Here is an 18376-nt window from a genome sequence, read left to right on the forward strand (position 1 = left end):
TGTCATAAATCATCTGACAGGATCATACGGAGCCGTGTTACAACGATGCTTAGTTATTTGATTTTTTTCACTATCCATCCAGCTTCTGTTCACTGCGGTCGTCACACCCTGGACAATGTATCCATGAAGACAATTTTGAAAAGGTTATTGCCATTCTCTTTTTTAAAAAATATCTTCATCATTTATTATTTTTCTCCTTCTCCTTCAGTGTTTTCTGCAGCTCTACCGTGCGGACATCAGTCCCTCGAGAGTTTCATTAGCGTCTCATTAGCACCGGTTAACTGTGTGTGGGAGCAGAGACAGAGGCGCTGCGAGGGTGCATGTGTCTTCTGTCCATTTAGCACCTCTGCATCACCTCTGTGGCTTCATGCCGGGTTCAGGCACCCCTGCAGCTGCCAGCCGCCAGATGCAGACGCGTTAGAAGACAGACGAGCAGAGCAGCCACGCGTGTCCAGGGAAGAGGCAGAGAAGAGATAAAGATTCCACGTCAAACCTGTCAGGGAGAATGTCAACAAATTGCTCTGCTGCTGGAAATGTGCGGCGCAGACACATCTGTCACATCTGTTTTATCTCTGGGATAATAATCCAGAGATGAAGAGATGGGAAATGACATTAATACCATTGGATTCTCCGTATTCATGCAGAGCCACAGACCAGAAGAGCTATTGGCACAGAGGGATGATAGAATTAGCACTTAACTTACTCCCGAGGTAATTGAAAGAGCACATGACGAGGGATATCGGTTCAATTTCCAGGCTTTCCGATGTTCAGTGAGGGGTGACGGGCATGTTTCAGCTGTGTTATAAAAGGCAGGAGTCCACCGTGCCAGACAAGGCGAGCTTTATTTAACATAGCAAGAACAAAAAAGGGACATAAAGTTCATTTTCTGAAAATCTGTTTTTAACAAACAAAAATTGCATGTCAATTTTAAAAAAAGGCAAATATAGCTATGAAATAAATAGTCACGTCAACGACAGTTTCACCTGACACCCCTGAGGGCGTCGTACAGAGAATACAAAAGAGGAGACAGTATGTACAACCATACAACTTCAGTAGGACATGCTTAGGAGTTGGACTGCACCATTGTACCAAACACTGACCACAACACAAAGGCTGCACATTATCTGGCGATCTGTCCCATGGTCAGAAGCCCCTCCCCCAACCCCTTCCCCCCCAAAACTAAGAGATGCTCCTTTTTAAATAAGCCAGACATCAAATAAGAACGCACTGCTGTATATAATCGATGCTGGGATGTTTGCTCGTGAACTCTCTCTGTCCACACGACCCAACCCGAGACCCAGTCTCTTGTTTCCTGCGCTGGACTGTTGCTAGGCGATGCTGAGTTATTTGGTGTGTGACCAAGAAGTGGAAGCCTTTGTGCAAATCGCCACTTTGAGTTCCTCCAACTATTGGGGGGGGGGGGGGAGGTCGTGTCTCCTTAAAGACACTACAGCCACATCTTGGAAATAGATGCATGAGAGGAAAAACACTGGGAAACACTGAGGTTCACATCATGCTTTTTAAATAGAAAAAGAGAACGAAATGACACGTTAATCATAAAAAAAGAAAATCAATGGAAAAATAGCTTTCTTTGGACAGGGCCAGCCTGCACATTTTGGTCACTTTCTCCCCTTTGTCCATGCTCCAGCCCTTCACACAGGGTGATTATGACTTTTGTTGGGCCCAAATTTATACTGTCATTGCTAAAGCTGTTCTGAATGATATTGCCTTGATGCCATACGTCGTTATTTTATGAATTGAGCAGCAGTCTAGCCTCCACAGCTCAAACAGCTTTGATGCTATATAAAACCGCTGTTACAGCACGGTGTTGTCAACGGTTGTTGCTATCACCGGTAATACAGAGGAGGGGGCAAACGCAGATCAGCCACATCTTTGTACAAATGAGGAACTTCCAGGATTGTGCATGGATGTCGAGTTAGCATGACGGACATTGCAAAGCCGCGTCTTTATTGCCGCACGCGTCACTGACATCACGTAAGCACTCAAATCGTTATTGCTTTATGGTTAGAAGCACGGGGATTAATGCTGCACCCACATTACCATGAAGCCAAGGATTTAGGCTCAGGAAAGAAGTTTTGCTTGTAAGAACTGCTTATTGGAGGGCAGTGGAGTACCAGACATACGCTCGAGTCATTTCGGAAGAGTTAAGTCAGATTTGGAGTGCTACATTTGGATTGAGGCAAATCAGAGAAATCCACGGGCATATTAGGAGTGAAAAGCTTTAAGTGATCACAGGAAATGTGATTCCAAAGGCATTTTTTTTAAAACTGCATACCACTCGTGGAGAAAAAAAAAAAACGCTCAGTAAAATGCTACAAATTTGAAAAGTACACAGTAATCATTGTTGTTTGCGGCTGGCCTGACCGCGGTCAGTGTCAAAATCCACTTTTAAAATTTGCCTCAGAACACCAGCAAACACCACACAGCCGCCCGGCACCGGAGTGTTCTTTTGGAGACAAGGAACACGTTTTCCTCGCTGTCGGTCCCGTTACGAAGTAGAGTTTTTAAATAGCCTCTGGCTCTGAAAAGGAGAGACACTGGAAGCCTGGCTTTATACTTGTGTGTCCTCATTTCCCCCCACACAGAGCCTCCTTATCTCCACTGATCCCCCTGAAAAAGAAGCTGTGCTGTCCAGCGCTACACAACCGTGCATTAGCAGTCCACGCAGGTTGAACTGTCTGCATGCGCAACTCTTACACCTGCTCTCACGGCCACCAAGACAGTGAGAGCAGCTCCTAACACAGAGGCTCTTATTGTGATTCGAACCTTTCACAGGCCAATATCAGCAAACAACTCTGCATCTTCACCCACCTGACCAATGTGTTTAGTTGAATCCTGACAGCTGTCATGCTAGATATATATATATATGTGTGTATATTTCATATTTAAAATCAGCTGAGTTGTCTGAGAATTGCTTATATCACACCAAGTTGCACATTTCCAATTTGGACGAAATGGAAGTGTGCCGAGAGATAATAAACTCAGAGGGATGCAACACCGATGGCCTTGCATACCGTTTAAAGGCGGAAATACTCATTTTCTTGAGTGATATTTGTTGTCTGAAAGCAAGATAAATAGTACTGGGAAAAGACAGATGTGTGCTGAAGGGTTCAGGAGCAAGTGGACAGCGAGGTGTCCACCTCTACTGAGGGGTGTTCTGTTTCTGGGGGGGTGAGGGAAGGATTCAGCAGGATGCCCTGATAAAGCCGTGCCCACCCCCCTTCCCCAAGACCAAAGAGGGCGAGGGGCTTGGGGTAATGCGATCACTGTCAACGGTGAGTTCTCCACTCACATCACTGAGCAGCTCTTGGTCTTCTCCTTCTTGAAGGTGGAGGAGAGCAAATCCGACTTGCTCGGGAGGTGGAGGAGTCTTTTGGAGAGGCGGCGGGTGGGGCTGTTCTTTGGGAGGGCTTGTAGCTTGTTCATGCAGGCCATCGCTGCGGTACGGAAGACGCTGTGGATGCTTTTCTCAGAGGTGAATGCTGAGCATTCCAGGTAGGCTTCTGCACCCAGCTGCTTCGCCAAAGCAGAACCCTGCAGAGCAAAAACGGGCTCACGGTGAGCACTTTTAACGCGCAGATGCTTACCCGTTAGCCACGCGGCGGCGCGTGCTCACCTGCTCGTAGGTGACGGGGGTCTGCTTCTGATTGGACAGCTCCATCAGCGTGCAGACATCTGTGCGCAGATCAGTCTTGCAGCCAATGAGGAGGATTCGTGTGCTGGGACAGAAGTCCAAGATCTCAGTTTTCCACTGAGGACACAAAAACAAGCAGGACAGTAAATAACAGAAATATGTCCAAACTCTAGAGACACACGCTAAAGAGTGTACCTTCTTCAGACTGCTGTCCACTGTGTCCGGGCGGCTGATGTCGAAACACAGCAATACTGCGTCCGAGTCGCTGTAGCACAGGGGTCTCACATTATCGTAGTACGGGGAACCTTGAACGCATCAAAAGAAAAAAAAACACACTCAAACACGAGCAGTTGTCTAAAAGTCAGATTTTGATGTCAGTGAATCAACTAAAAGCATTTTACTGCAAAAATAAAATGATAGTAACACTCTATTGTGCCTTGCAGCGCTAACACTGGATTTATTTCCACATTAATAATAATATTGCACTTGCTTGGTAAATTTTTTGTAATATTTCAAAGCAAATAGTGATAGCTAATAAGGCTGTTACAGAACACACTGCCGTTCTAAACAATGTCACACACAGGATTTTAATTTAAGAACATTTCCGGTAATCACCTTATAAATGCAGAGTTTTTAAAAACACAAACACTCTCAGGGCTGATCAAGAGTGTTACAGGCTAGATCTGGATTGAGACTTATTGGACATATATTAAAAATGAACAAAAAACTGTGGTCAAATTGCAAAACAGAGTGCACACTGTGTCTCCCACCAGACCTCTGGTAACCGGAAATCTGAATTTAGGAGTCTATGATTTGAGCCAATAATTTATTAATTGTAAGTGGAAACTGTTTCAAGGATCGAAGTAAAATTAGCAGAGGCAGGACAGGGACTGCGTCATTTGGGGATTGAATGCAATCCCAATCACTTTTGCAGCTGCTCCCCACATTACAGCCTCTGAAACAGGTCTTTCCTGTGCTTCCACATCCTCCTGCCATTTCAGAGGGAGAGAAGATGACAATCGAGCTCTAAATCCTCATTGATCTCCTCTCGCAAATACATTACGCAAGTGGAACAGTGGGGCTCGAGGCAGGCAGACGCTCCCACTCATGCTCAGAATCCTTAAGTAAACCACCCACCTCCCCACCCCAAAAAGAATCCTCTGCTCTCCGCGCAGTGCCTCCAGTCCCTCTGTTACCACAGCAACAGCCTTGGAATCCACCATCTACAGCCATTTCTCCCACCTCTCCATAAAGGCTCGCCTTCAACTGCCAATCAATCATTTTACACTGCACACTGCCCACCCACCTATTGTTGGGGACAGTCCTCTTATTATAGACACACACATACACACACACGCGCGCTCTAGAGGCAGGAAGTGAATCCCAGTCAGTGATCAGATGAAACAGAAGAGGAGCAGCTCAATGGGATTAACATGTTTACTCTCCGTGAGAATCTGAAAAGGACTCAGTGTTCCTCAGATAACAGAAGCAGTCAGAGTAATTGCTCGTTTAGATATTACACAACTGCCCTAATTGATTTATGGTTTGGAAAACAAAACCCCAGAAAGGAACACACAAAGCGACACGCGCTACATGGCTGCGCGCATGCAGATCAGCCTCATGAATACTTAATGATTCTCCGCATTATCAAAGGGTAAAAGTGAAGCTGCCAGCTGCCAGGCTCTCTGGGTGGAATAATAAGGAGCAGCTATGAAATTCCCTCAGAGCTCAGAGTCCTGCAGGAAGTCAACAATCAAGCAACCAAACAAACAAAGGAACCAATCACTATTCTCATTTATTTTTTAAATGAATATAACTCTAAAAGATCCTGAGTGTCACAAAATGATTTTTACATGATAATATTTACACATGCAAGCGCAGCGGTGAGGCAACTTTGGATTTGCAGACTGTGAAAATTGACACACATTAAGACCACAACAATTAACACCACTGGGATGAGTGTGTGTGTGTGTGTGTGTGTGTGTGTGTGTGTGTGTGTGCGTGAGAGACAGAGAACGGGACAGGACAATTTGCCCTATAAATCTTCTCAATCTCCCACAAGGGGTTTCCACATGGCCTGGAAACTGGGTGTGATTCTGCATTAAATTGCCACTGATCCAAATGCAGCGATCAATGAAAAGCTGCACGGAGGGTCTAAGGGCCTTGACAATTAAAGCCGACAAATTAGTTGCCCCACCGAGGGAGAAGGAAGATGGAGAAGACGTCTAAGATGTTTCCTTTCCTCAGAAATCAATTGTATTTATCAATTCAGACAGACAATGCACAATTTAGTCAGTGAATTTGAGAGAAACGTAGCGTATCTTAAGCTCCACAGGATGCTCTCGGAGTGCTGGAGCAGCCTGGGTAAGACCCAAAAGTGTATCAGGACCGGTTTCTAATCTCAGGAGATGTATCTGTCTCTTTTGTGGCATGAAAAAGGCAGGGAGACGAGAGGAATGTCGTCTGCTCGGGCTCATCACAAAGAGCCCTCCCATTAATCCTTTCCCCCCTGCAGTCCGATACCACAGAGAAAGAGTCCCCCGTTACAAAAAGCCAAAGAATGCCATGGTCAGATTCATCGATAAGCACGCAGCAGGCGGAAAATACAGCTCTTCCTCTTCTGTTTCTCTTTGAGGCCATACTTCCATGGCAGATGGATGGTTTCTGAGGCATGAAACATGCAGGGAAAGGTCGGAGAGAATGAATTCCTTCCGCCGCGTTCAGCCCCAACCGTCTCGATGCCGTGGTGCCCAGAGCCAAGTGTTGAAGTGGAAATGGGGCCAGAGCAGAAGTAGGCTTCCCAGGCCTTTTATTATTATTTACAGTCAACTGTCAGGCTGCACAGGTGGGGGAGGGGAGTGCCTGCTTTTCTTTGGGTGATGGAATTTCCATCATTAGCGCGTTCCTCTGCCAGAGGAACACAGCAGTCAGACAAATTAATGATCCAGCCGAGGGATGACTCACAGGTTTGGGGATAGTCCGCCCACCCTCAGTCGCCCGGGAGCTGTGTCGCTGCAGCATTAGCCGCAGTCTCCGCACAGGCTTAGAAAAACAGAGCGTCGCCCCGTTGCATCAGGAGGCTGTTCCCGGGTTTGGCATGCCGAAGTTGCTCAGCATCACAGTTGACGCCCCCTGTGGTGGGGGGAGAGGAAGGTTCTTTGTTCCAGAGCATCGCCGCGCCTACGCCGCTATTGTCAGACTCACTATCTCCTGATGTTGGGAACATCCACCCATCCATCCATCCATCCACCCATCCATCCATCCATCCATCCATCCATCCATCCATCCATCCATCCATCCATCCACCCATCCATCCATCCATCCACCCATCCACCCATCCATCCATCCATCTTGGATACAAGCAGCATTGTGGGAGCATTGTACAATAAGCAATAAATCGGCCACTCATAAACTACCCACACCCCATAATGAAATTCATGAGTCACCCCCCCACCCACCCCAACCCCAAGCCACCGATTGCCACCAACATGACTGAGTGGAGGGGCCTGATTAAAACTGGGAGATTGATTTGGGCTGTAAATCCATGACAGGACCGGGAGAAGGAGCCGCTGCCACGTAGGAGCCAGCGACGAGGTCAGTCCAATCGATGGATGAGAGCTGGGATAATGAGGAGATGCTCTGCATGTATGGCCAGGCCACAGCGGCGCACAATTACAGCGTTATAGTGAGAAGAACGGACGCAGTACGTGTCATCAATCATAGACTGCCTGACATTAGACTACATGAATAAACATCTACTGTTGGTACAACTCCAAATTCAGCTGATGCTTTGAATAAAAACATTGTCTGTGTGTGTGTGTGTGTGTGTGTGTGTGTGTGTGTGTGTGTGTGTGTGTGTGTGTGTGTGTGTGTGTGTGTGAAACAAAGAAAAGGGGTCATGGGGAATTACGGAGGTGAAATAATGAAACATAAGCAGGAGGAGAGTAAACAAAAAGGAGCTAATTTCTTGGGCTAATAGAACAGGGTGGTCCCATTCAGCCCATTAATCCCCCGCACCATGCCGCTCCAGTGTGTGACCTGGAGCGGCATATGGTGGAGAATGCAGGTCAGCGGAGTTTGTGAGAGGCCTCCTGTCTGTCTGCTCCAGAAAACCTTCCAGCACCACACGCAGCTCCTGCCCACTCCTGCTGCTCCGACCAGAGGTCCAGAGGCCGGGATTAGAAAGCAGGATTTGGTCTAGAGAGAGAATTACGTTTGCTTTCCCCCTGTGTGTATTGTGTGTGTGTGCTTGAATGTGCTTGTGTGTGTGTGTGTGTATTTGGGGGGGTTACAGTCCATCATCTCTGGCTCGTTATATAAAGGATTTGTTGTTCAGACATGCTAATGCAGAGAAGCACATGCTGGGTCTGCTCCGCCACGGTGACCCAGTGTGGCTGCACATGCATTTGGGAACATGAGGGAGGGAATCAAACAGGTGATGCAGACCGCTGTTCACAAAATCCAGGTCAGCGATGAGAACCTCCACCCCCAGAGAATTTCGCTCTGACACATTGACCCTCTTTTGCACGCTTAGCCTAAATGAACATATGATGCACAGAAGTCAGAAACCAAACGAGCCGGAATAATCGGCTCATTTCTGCTCAGTTTCCGGTGGAATATGGACAAAGAGACGTGGCTGAAGATGGACAACGGTGTCAAATGGTGCCGCTTTTGACCTCAGCAGTTCAGTGAGAGCCCTCAAGGGTCAGCTTGGCCGTATCTTTAATGAATCTCATGACTCCGAAATCATCCAGGCGGATTTTCTCGTTTCAGCCAACTGCGACAGACGCGCGTTCCACTCTCGGCACATCCCCTCACCTCGGTGCTGGCGATGCGGGACGGGAGCAGAAGGCCATTAAAGCGACATCATAACCAGAGAAAAGGCGATCAGTTACCTGAGGTGTCCCACAGACTGAGCTCCACTCGCTGCTCCTCCAGCTCCAGACAGGCTGTGTAGTTTTCAAATACCGTGGGCACATAGGTCTGAGGAGCAATTAGCAACACGCTGCCATTAGGAGGGGGTGGGGTGAGTCAGTCAGCTACAGGTGTTGTGGCATTTATTCAGATAATCGGCGCAAATCGAATAACAAGTCTGGATTCATTCAATTCGCAGGAATTTCCACTCAATCACCCGAGAGCAGCGCAGTTTATTACGCACGCACGCTTATTTTATGCAAGTAAACGGCGCTCGGGCGTCACTGTGAATGCATCAATAAGAAATGTAAGGTTGAAAATTACGAGGGTGAAGTGTTTGTAAAATGCGCATGATTTATCTGCAACGTGCGCACGGATTCTTCTGCCATCTTTCATCGTCTTAACAAACTCCGACGGGAAGCAGACACGCGCGAAATTACGCAAATATTCATCGTTGTGTCAGTCATTACCTCTGGGTAACAGTCCTTCGCCAGGACCTGCAGCATCGCCGTTTTTCCGCATTGAACGTCTCCAACAAGAACCAGTTTACACCTGACCACCAGCGGCTGCGTGTTTCTTCTCTCCTTCATGGTTTTAATTTCGCTCCCGTTTCTTTCGGTGGAAAATATCACAGCGAAGCGGCTCAGGAGGGTTAAAAATACGATGTGTGCCAGATGGACGGACGTGCGCCTCGGAGGATGCGCGCAGTGGATCTGATTGAATTTGCCACTGCGGCTCTTTATACAAGCGAGGAGCAGCCAATGAGAGCTCACACATTCCACAGGCTGCTGCTGCACCCAGCGACCACCACTGGCAGGCTGCTTGGTCCCCAGCAGCAGGCAGAAGGAGCACTTCCGCCGGTGTATGTAGGGAAACATATCATCGCTCTACCGACCAGAGGAAGGCATTTTAATTCTATATTATTTAAACAAGCTCCTGGTTTTTAACTGATTATTTTGGAATTTTTTTTACTTGTGGATGGATGTTGACTTGCATCAGGCTTTATAATATTTTTTAATCAGATGATTATTATGATAGATTATTTCAACTGTACTTGAACTGTTTTGATTGAAGCATTATTGGGTTGTAGTACAAGTTGCAAGCTTCCACACGTTTAGACTTCACTCACTCACTTTCTACCGCTTGTTCCTCCACTGAGGGTCGCGGGGGGACTGGAGCCTACCCCAGCACAACAGGCGGAGGCAGGGTACACTCTGGACTGGACGCCAGTCAATCGCAGGGCTAACACATATAGACAAACAACCATTCTCTCTCACACTCACACCTACGGGCAATTTAGAGTTTCCAATTAGCCTAATCCCCAATCATGCATGTCTTTGGACTGTGGGAGGAAGCCGGAGTGCCCGGAGAGAACCCACGCAGGCACAGGGAGAACATGCAAACTCCACACAGAAAGTCCCCAGCCTCAGTCCCAACCGGGGATCGAACCCGGGGCCTTCTTGCTGTGAGGCAACAGTGCTAACCACCACACCACTGTTTAGACTTCAGAACTTTTCTAATCTGTTGACACTCAAGCGTGAGTTTTGTCACCTGTTCCTGCTGCAGCTGATCAGATTAGATCAATGACTGGATCAGTTACTGGATCAATGGAATACCTAATTCAATCTGCACCACTGGGTCAATTAGATCCAAGCATCTCCAGACTTCCTCCTTAAAAAGACTGTCATGATAAAAAATGAAGCATTGAAGAGTGAAATCAAGTGAAGGTGTAGATTTATGGCCTTCCAGACTAATAATTATCATTTAACTTCTTATTTTCAACAGCCTGCAAATTTCCAGCCTGTTTCTTGCTGAAAGAACGATCTGACCAGCGTCTGCGAGGTGCACACGTGGGGTTCTGGTGTGACCCAGCTCAGGTCCCAGACCAGCTTTTCCCACCCTTCAGGTTATGGCTGTATGCAAACAGCGGCTCATTGTTAAGAAAGCTGGGATTTAATGAAAAGCCTTTATTTGGCAGCATTCTGGGTAATTCCATTAGTGCTTCCACTTTTTGCACCACTGGGTCAAAACTATTTGACCCCTTTCAGAGAAGGCTGAACTGTTCAAGGTTACCTATAAATATAATAACAAAAAAGGCAATAAATGAACTCGTTTTTAATTATAAAGGGCAGATTTCAGAGAGCACTGCAGCCCTCCATAATGGATGAAGGGTCCATTAGAGTTCAGAAGAAAAGTTCTCATCTCTGAACTCTCTTTAACCCTCTGCAATGAAGCACACTCATGAATTCTGGTGGTGTAATCAGGGCAGAGACAGGTGGCTGTGAATAATCATCAGGTTCTTCCGGTATGGACGCCACCGCAGGATGGGAAGGTCGAGGTCGGAGAGGGTAAAGCATCGACACCTCCGAGGTGCCGCTTGCTCTGTCGGCGACGGCGATTAGCATCGAATGCTGATCGGGGAGGCAAACGCTGAGTCAGGCGACTGTCTCACACCCGTTTGTGGAGTTCCTGCATTTCTCACCGCAGACTCCTCGGCAGATGGTGCCGTGGCGTCTAGCAAGGCTATCACCTACCAGCAACCACTGCCAGACTGTAAAACCAGTTCTAGGCGATGAAGATACAGGGGTGGCGCCATGGTGGTGTTTATATAACGGTGGTAATGAGACGTGCTGAGGAGGAACTGGAGCACCGGCAGAATCCTGTGGTTGATTAATCAGTAACAGTGAATAATGAAGACGTTACGCACAGCAGGAGGATTTCTGCTGCTCATCACGCCGACGTTGTTGTTATATTATTATTGTGTTCAGGTAGAATCACTTATTGCTCTGCAGCCAGACGTTTGTAGGAACTGTAAATATCCCCTCAGGGAGCCAGAACAGGTGCCAGGTGGTTCCAGGAAGTATAAAGGAGATCAGAAAAACATGTTTCCCCAGCTTTACTGGAATTTTTTAATTTATTGCCACAGCAGAACACTTTTCTGACACATTATGTTGGCTCTGCACTCAATGGAAGCCAGAGGAGTCTGTGGAGGACAGAACTTCAGGATGGTGAGATGTGGGAAAATGTAAAAGATTAAAAGATGGCGTTCCATTTTGACAAAAACTTACAATTCTGCAGCATCGCCCTGCAGATTAAACAGATTTTTGATTTCAAATAAAATCTAAAAGTAGCCGAAAATGCGATGAAAGCGAGCGAAAGCCACCTCTTCTTTTATAAAGGGGACGAACCCACTTTGAATGTTTAAACTTCCCCGCATATCAGCGGAGACCCGCCGCTACCGCCCCCTGCTGGAATCACTCGAATAAAACCAGATACACCGCTTCAGTATCGTTGTGTTTTATTCACCTCCTCCACTTTCAGATGTGCTGTTGACTAAAGATGCACCCTGCACACATCACGCACAGACACTGTTGGATGCCATTTGTCTCGGAAACCACAGGAAATGTTGACATCAACATCAGACAGTTGCTCAGTTGGTTACAGCGAAACGTTTAACGTGTAATTATTGCATCATAAAGCAGACATAGAAACCATAGTAGTGCAATTATACTCCGTCACAACTGAGGAGATATCTGGGTAGTCTCAGCTAGTGCCTCATCGATGCTAGACTGTATTGCATACAGAATTTAGGCAAGTGAAACAATAGGCAAGAAAAATTGTACAAAACAAATTGTGCTTTGAAGTCCAAAGGGGTTCACTTCTTGTACAAAACTCCTCAAAGTAAAAAATGAAGCGGAAGTTTCTGTGCTTACTTTGTTTCAAGTACAGGTTACTGGAGTTTCGGGGGAAATGCACGATTCAGTGGCCAAAAAAGTGAAATCTGCAGCGACAGGGTCATAAAAAAGAAACAGAAACGTAAACACATGCTGTCTGAGGCATCTCATATGAACTCGTGTGCTGTGATTAAAACTCTGAATGTATTTTTGTATATTTCCCAGTAATAATATTACACTGTATGTACATTAAACTCTTCATTAAAGCGTACACGTGCCTTCTCATGTTGTTTTACTTGAAGTGCAAGATGAGGATGATCCCAAAAAGCCCTTTATGATGAAACAGGAATACAGCATGTCATGCACATACATTTGTATGTTTCTATATCTATTTACACCTTAACTGAATATCAGATTGTGGCAAAGAAATGAATTTATGTTGAAACTGCAATTTTGTTTTCGAAAGCTATATTTCTTTGTTATGTTCCTGCATTAATTGCAGTTCCTCTGCAAATGTGTATCGCCTGTTTTGCAGGTTTGTGGGGTTTGGACGTTGGAGAAAAGCTCTGGCGGCTATTGGATTTTCCCCGCTCCACCACTAGAGGTCGCTCTCCACCGTAAATCTGCTGCGGAGCTGCTGAGAGCTAAAGAGTGATTCAGAACAAAAGTTAACTTTTGTGCTGCAGTCACAAAGAAGTCAGTTTACACATGCTGAAGTACTTGCGAATAAATACTAATAAATATACAACAAATAGTTTGATCTGTCCCCTGATTTCTGGATGTGCTGCTTGCTGCGATTCAAAATCAAAAAGTTATTTGAAAAATGTTTGGATTGGGATGCAGACAATTTTTAAAAAAAAATCTACACGGTTATTACTAAAAATAAGTGAATGTATTTGAATAAAATTACATTTGAAGGCAAATGCAAGTGTCTCAGACCACAAAAGCTACATTGAGCTAACACTGATTTCCCACTATATAGAACCAGAACTCAAGGGGAATAAAGCTCTTCATTTGCACTGAATTTCTAGTCTGTAATTGTGTTCCAGTTCACATTGGGTTTTTTTGGTTTCTGAAGTGAACCAGGACAAAATGGCCTCAATAGAACACTGCGCTGTCATCATTGTGGTTTGGATGATGTGGCTGATCGATGGTTAAAAAACAAAACAAAACAAAATAAACCCCCCAAATAATAAATGTCCCTTTAAAAAGGCTACTGGGTGATGAAGAGATGAATGCGAGATTTGCTGACAGTGGAACAGCTGACAGAGCTGCAGAAATGGAAGACAAACACTTTTCTCTCACTCTTGTTTTCCACTCTTTGTCACAGTGGGAACACTGGGAACCAACAATGGGCACATTTCTAATTGTGTTTGTGGCTCTGCTACACTACTGGATTCTAAATGGATACAATTTCAGGGTTTCTAAAGGTGTTACTGACTCTTTCACACTCTCCTCTGTGTTGTCTCGCTCCTCCGGCGCAGTGTGACCATTGGTGTGATCGTTCTAGAACCAAATAAAAGGGTGAGAGAAAGTGTGTGTGTGTGTGTGTGGTGGGGAGGTTGATGTGCAGTAGCTGCACCGCCGTGCTGGTTTTTGCTACCAGGAATGTGTGCAGCGGCAGATAGTGGCCCTGAGTTGTCGGGTGGTGGTGGGAGCAGGGAGCTCTTGCCAAGGGGCAGCAGTGATGCAGGAGCCTCATCTGGTCAAATCCACCTCCTTCTGCTCCTCTTCACTAATTCTGTATCATTTATTCATCCCCGGCCTTCTGTTCCTTCTGGTCCTCTTGTTCTCGGCTTTGCGCCAGGCGTGGACGGAGGTGCTTCGGAGAGATGAGGGCTGCTGCTGCCCCCTGGTGGTGCTGTTGACCCTCTGCCCTATGACCTTCCAGTCTGATCCCAGGTGGCAGCACAGGCTGTTCCTGCAGGGGAGGGGGAAAGATTTCACCAAATACACAGAAAGACCCAGAAACCAGAAGAGAATAATCCAAAGAGATCACAGATTGGCTCACCTATGCCCGTAACAGTTGTCATTCTATCAGCTCTTGAGTTTCAGAAAACTGCAAACGGTTGAAAAGGAGGAAAGTCCGTGACTAAAATTATAATTACAGATGAACTCAATCAACCATTATTTTGGTATAACCTGTTGGCTAGAGTTGGCTGAGGGTGGAGTGATGACACTTTGCTCCAGTAAGGGGTTAGCAGGGGCAGAACAGGGTAGATGTGTAGCACGCCAGTAAATCTCCAGGTACTCTGCCAGGTGTTCACATGCATCTTCCAGCTGATTCTCATCCAAAATCACATCAAACATCTCCTAGTGAGATATAATAAAGAACAATCCATCAGATTCTAATTATATATTTAAAATATTTTAAATATATGGTGATGACATACAGGTGGACACTGTGCTAGTTTGTCTCCCGCCATCATCTGGACGTTGAGGTGTTTGCTTTGTGACTTCCCTCGAGATTTGATCAACCTCTGCAGAACCTGAGATGAGAGTGAGATGAGGGTCAGCACGAGACTTTGAGTGTAAAAAGAAGCACAAAACTGAATAAACTGTGAGTGCACATAACTAGCGGATCTGCTTCCCTCAGCTTCGGATTAAATATGGCGTTTTACCTTAGGTGAAGACACTTTGACGTAGACGATGATGGGAGCCAGAGAGGTCTTGAGGAGCTGTGCTGGATGGTTGATGGTGTCTGCATCCAGTATGACCAGTTGAAGGGACTTGGCCAGCTCAAAGATCCTCTCTATCTCACTCTGAACCTCAGCTGACGACAACAGAGGGGAAAAAGTGCTTGATGTTTAGCAGAGATTTGACATGCCGAAATAAAAGACATCTATTCTTAGCTGGAATTATCTTTTTTAGCACACAAAAAGACCAAGGGCAACTTTGTTTTCGCTCACCCAGACTGGAACGGGTATTGGATCTCTCCATTATGGCCTTCTTATTCAGCACCGAGCGCTTCGCCAGTGACAGATCCGCAGTCACCCGTGTAATCGAGATCCTATGGAACAAGACGTGTCTTATCACATCGCATCCACAACTGTTACCTGTCAAAGGACACGGAGAACCTGTACGCTAGCGTGGCTAAATATAAAACATCAACATCTCAGCTTCTGTAGTCCATGAAACATGATTGGCTGAATCCCATCAACATCTCAGCGGGTTAGTCAGGGTGTCAGGGTGCAGCCGGCTGCAGCAGCGGAGAGCGACAGAGACCAACCTGCCATCAAATCTGTGCTTCAGGAAGTCAAACAAGGCCTTCTGCATCATGTCGGTAACCTGGACGCAGATTAAAACAATTGTTATTGGCACATGGACAGTAGAGGGGCTGTAGACAGCTACATCACAAGCTACAGGAATGGCTGGTTGGGTTCAAAAATAATATTTTTAAAGATTAAAGCTCTAAATTTGTAACAAAAATAATTTATGAGTGGGGGAGTTAGAAATTTGCACGTGTTTCGACTTTGCATGGTTGCTTTTCTGCCTTTAGACTTCAAAGGATGCCTTATTAATGATAAAACACCTCGCCAATTTATTCATTAGAAACAATTCACTGTGCAAGTGTTCAAATATTCTCATTAATCTGTGAGTTTTACTCTTGTTTATTACAGGACATGAATGCATCATAATATGTAACTAAATAACCATGATGATCTCATCTAGGAAACACACCACCTAGTGGTCAAAGTCTTAACCTTATTTTTTTTATTCTAATGGCATTTTTAAGGCTTCAGCGGTTGTTCTGTGGCAGGAAAAGATATTCTTTCAACAATGAGCAAGACAGCAACTCTTTATTTGTTTGCAGGGGGAACACCAAGAAAAGTCCTGCACTAAATAACTTTTGAATTTATCCAAGATTAATCAGTATTTGTCACCATAATATAGTTGCAATTGTCATAACTACATGAACAGTGAAGATACAGTAGTCTAAACACAAATGTGGCTCTATGTGTTGGGCCTTAGTTTTACATACATTAAATATGACCATTTGTGCGGCAAATTTCTGAATTCTGGCAGAAATTCAATTGAACAGCCTCTATCATCGTAAACTTCTCCTCTGATGAGGCATGAAGAAAACTATTGTCGACGAGTCGGAGAGGCGTGGCACACTCATGAGGCTTTTGGTTTTTGTGTGCTGTGATGGTGACGTGGACCTATCTCTAAACATTTGTGGTAAAATGGATGTTCTGTGGAAGAGGTTGAGGGTTACGGTTGGCAGTTGGTGATCCAGAGAGAATAAAAAGGGAAAAGAAACTGCCTGTAACTCTCTCTCTGCTTGAATCACAGTCACCATTCTGCAGAACGGTTGAGCAATTCCCACCCCTATTTTGAAATCCCTCCTCTGCGTTTGTATTAAAATATGCTGACTCTTTTCCAAAAATTTCCCTCAGCTGAGGGAACAATCGGAGCGACTCTACCCAAAGATGAATAGATGCTTCACCTCATATCCCTTCAGCGAAGGTCCCACCAGCACCACTGGACGCATAGATGGAACAACATCATAGGGAGGCACGGGCTCTGTCTGCATGGGTCACAAGGTTGAAGACAGAACATAAACATCGGGAAATGGAAAGTTCTGTTTCTATAAACTGCCAGCTAACAGGCTGAAAAACACCCGACAATGATGCCCGTATGAAGAGGTGAAACATACCTGTTTCTGCTTCTGTTTGGCTTTGAGAATAAACAGAAGCAACAATAAGATAATAGGATAAAAGCTACACGGAGTCACAGCTCTTTAATCCAGCCAAGAGCCTATTAATAAAGTAGACACTGCAGGCAGGCTGAAGTGCACAAAGCTGCTCTTCCATTGTGGCTGCAGAGTGCCAACCTGTGACGTTTGATCCAAATTCATGCTGCCAGACACTTAAATGAACGAGAGCGTGCAGTTCCAGGTCAACAGAAGCAGACGGTGAATGTGACGTTTACCTGCAGATGGCGGAGTGGACCTCCAGCCTCCGGATGAAGCGTTTCCTCCCTTCCTGCGGAGCCACGTGATGCAAAAGCGTCATTACGCGTGAAGCCCCCTCAGGGGCAATTCAGCAACAAGGACATAGCACAGCATATTCTTCAAAAGGATTTCAGACAGGGACAGCGTGACCTCTGACCTTGCTGCTGCTTTTGTTCCTGTTTTATCCTCATGGCCTCCAGTTTGACTGGGCTCGGGATGAAGGTGATGTCTGCTCCCTCCTTCACCAGCCGTCCGATCCACCAGTCATTGTTGTATTTCTGCATGAAAGCCAAACGTCGCGTTCAGGCCTCAATTGAACATCGATTAACTCTTTGCCAAAGGCCTCTCACCTCTTTTATGTGAAGAAAGTCTTTGGTTTCAAAGTTGATGGCTGCACCTTGGACTGGGCAATCTTCATCTAGAGCTCCACAGTAACTCACATTAGTCTTCACTGCAAATGCTACTGGTTTAGACTGCAGGCAAATCAAGAAAACTGCATTAGAGCATCCATCATGGCTGCATTTGGACAGAAAAGCCTCTGGTACCATAGAGCGCAATGGATCTCACCTTGGCTCTCTCCAGCTGCAGCTGAGCCTGGCGCTCGGCTTCACGCCGAGACGCCTCCTGGTCCTCCTCCAGGGACAGGTCGGAATCCGAGGGTCGACTAGTGTAGGAATCGGCTGAACCCTGAAAAGACGAGCAGAGCAGCTGAATCCTTCTCAGCCGTTGGACACATTCGGGGTCTCTGTCCCGAGACAGGTCCATGATCGCAAATATGGCGGATTAGCATCATAACGATCAGCTGCATGAAATGAACTTGACATGAGTGACACTCAAACTGTCACTTTTACAGTACAGACCACAGCTCCTGACTGGTAAAATCTATAAAGACGCACTTCTTCAGCTTTTCTTTCACTCCATCAGCATCCAGCTCTTCCTCCATGGCTGTGGTCCCAGCTGGGCGCAGGGCTGCAAAACTCTTCACGTACCAGACAGGAGCACCCACATAACGGCCAAATATAGCTCCCTAACAACGTCACCCTTCTTTTCCCCCTGCACCTCTTTCCTCTTCTCCTCTTTCTGCCTCGCTCCCTCCATCCTTCCTTTGCTTTTCATCCCCTTAGCCCCCCCCCCACCAAAAAAAAGGATTCAGCTAGAGCCAGCTCCAAGTTTGTG

The 18376-nt window shown here is 46.1% G+C and overlaps 2 protein-coding genes across 3 annotated transcripts in view; both read right to left on the minus strand.

Annotated features, from left to right (window-relative positions):
• Positions 1 to 825: 825 nt before the first annotated feature.
• rnd1b (Rho family GTPase 1b) lies at positions 826 to 9319 on the minus strand. Its single transcript, XM_003963089.3, has 5 exons — positions 9040 to 9319; positions 8551 to 8638; positions 3851 to 3960; positions 3638 to 3772; positions 826 to 3555 (listed from the first exon to the last, which is right to left on the minus strand). Exons 1-5 carry the CDS (start codon positions 9157 to 9159, stop codon positions 3310 to 3312), a joined length of 699 nt encoding a protein of 232 aa, XP_003963138.1. The 5' UTR covers positions 9160 to 9319; the 3' UTR covers positions 826 to 3309.
• Positions 9320 to 11850: 2531 nt separating this feature from the next.
• Positions 11851 to 18376, minus strand: part of LOC115249151 (voltage-dependent L-type calcium channel subunit beta-4-like) — a 15895-nt gene continuing 9369 nt past the window's right edge. For both annotated transcript variants that reach the window (XM_029833720.1, XM_029833719.1), the window contains exons 2-13: positions 17768 to 17887; positions 17551 to 17673; positions 17358 to 17478; positions 17179 to 17231; positions 16694 to 16774; positions 15473 to 15531; positions 15153 to 15253; positions 14865 to 15016; positions 14637 to 14732; positions 14386 to 14556; positions 14255 to 14302; positions 11851 to 14164 (exon numbers count right to left, since the gene is read on the minus strand). In XM_029833720.1, the coding sequence (XP_029689580.1) occupies positions 14273 to 14302; positions 14386 to 14556; positions 14637 to 14732; positions 14865 to 15016; positions 15153 to 15253; positions 15473 to 15531; positions 16694 to 16774; positions 17179 to 17231; positions 17358 to 17478; positions 17551 to 17673; positions 17768 to 17887 (1107 nt within the window). In that variant the 3' untranslated portion in view covers positions 11851 to 14164; positions 14255 to 14272. The remainder of the gene's footprint in view (positions 14165 to 14254; positions 14303 to 14385; positions 14557 to 14636; positions 14733 to 14864; positions 15017 to 15152; positions 15254 to 15472; positions 15532 to 16693; positions 16775 to 17178; positions 17232 to 17357; positions 17479 to 17550; positions 17674 to 17767; positions 17888 to 18376) is intronic.

The sequence above is a fragment of the Takifugu rubripes genome, chromosome 3, assembly GCF_901000725.2.
Source record: "Takifugu rubripes chromosome 3, fTakRub1.2, whole genome shotgun sequence".
Taxonomy (NCBI): Eukaryota; Metazoa; Chordata; class Actinopteri; order Tetraodontiformes; family Tetraodontidae; genus Takifugu; species Takifugu rubripes.

Coding starts and splice junctions, on each gene's coding strand:
- rnd1b (XM_003963089.3), bottom strand. CDS start 9,159: ATGAAGGAGAGAAGAAACACGCAGCCGCTGGTGGTCAGGTGTAAACTG. Junction 8,639..9,039: donor CGAAGGACTGTTACCCAGAG/GTAATGACTGAC, acceptor ATTGCTCCTCAG/ACCTATGTGCCCACGGTATT. Junction 3,773..3,850: donor TGGACAGCAGTCTGAAGAAG/GTACACTCTTTA, acceptor TTGTGTCCTCAG/TGGAAAACTGAGATCTTGGA.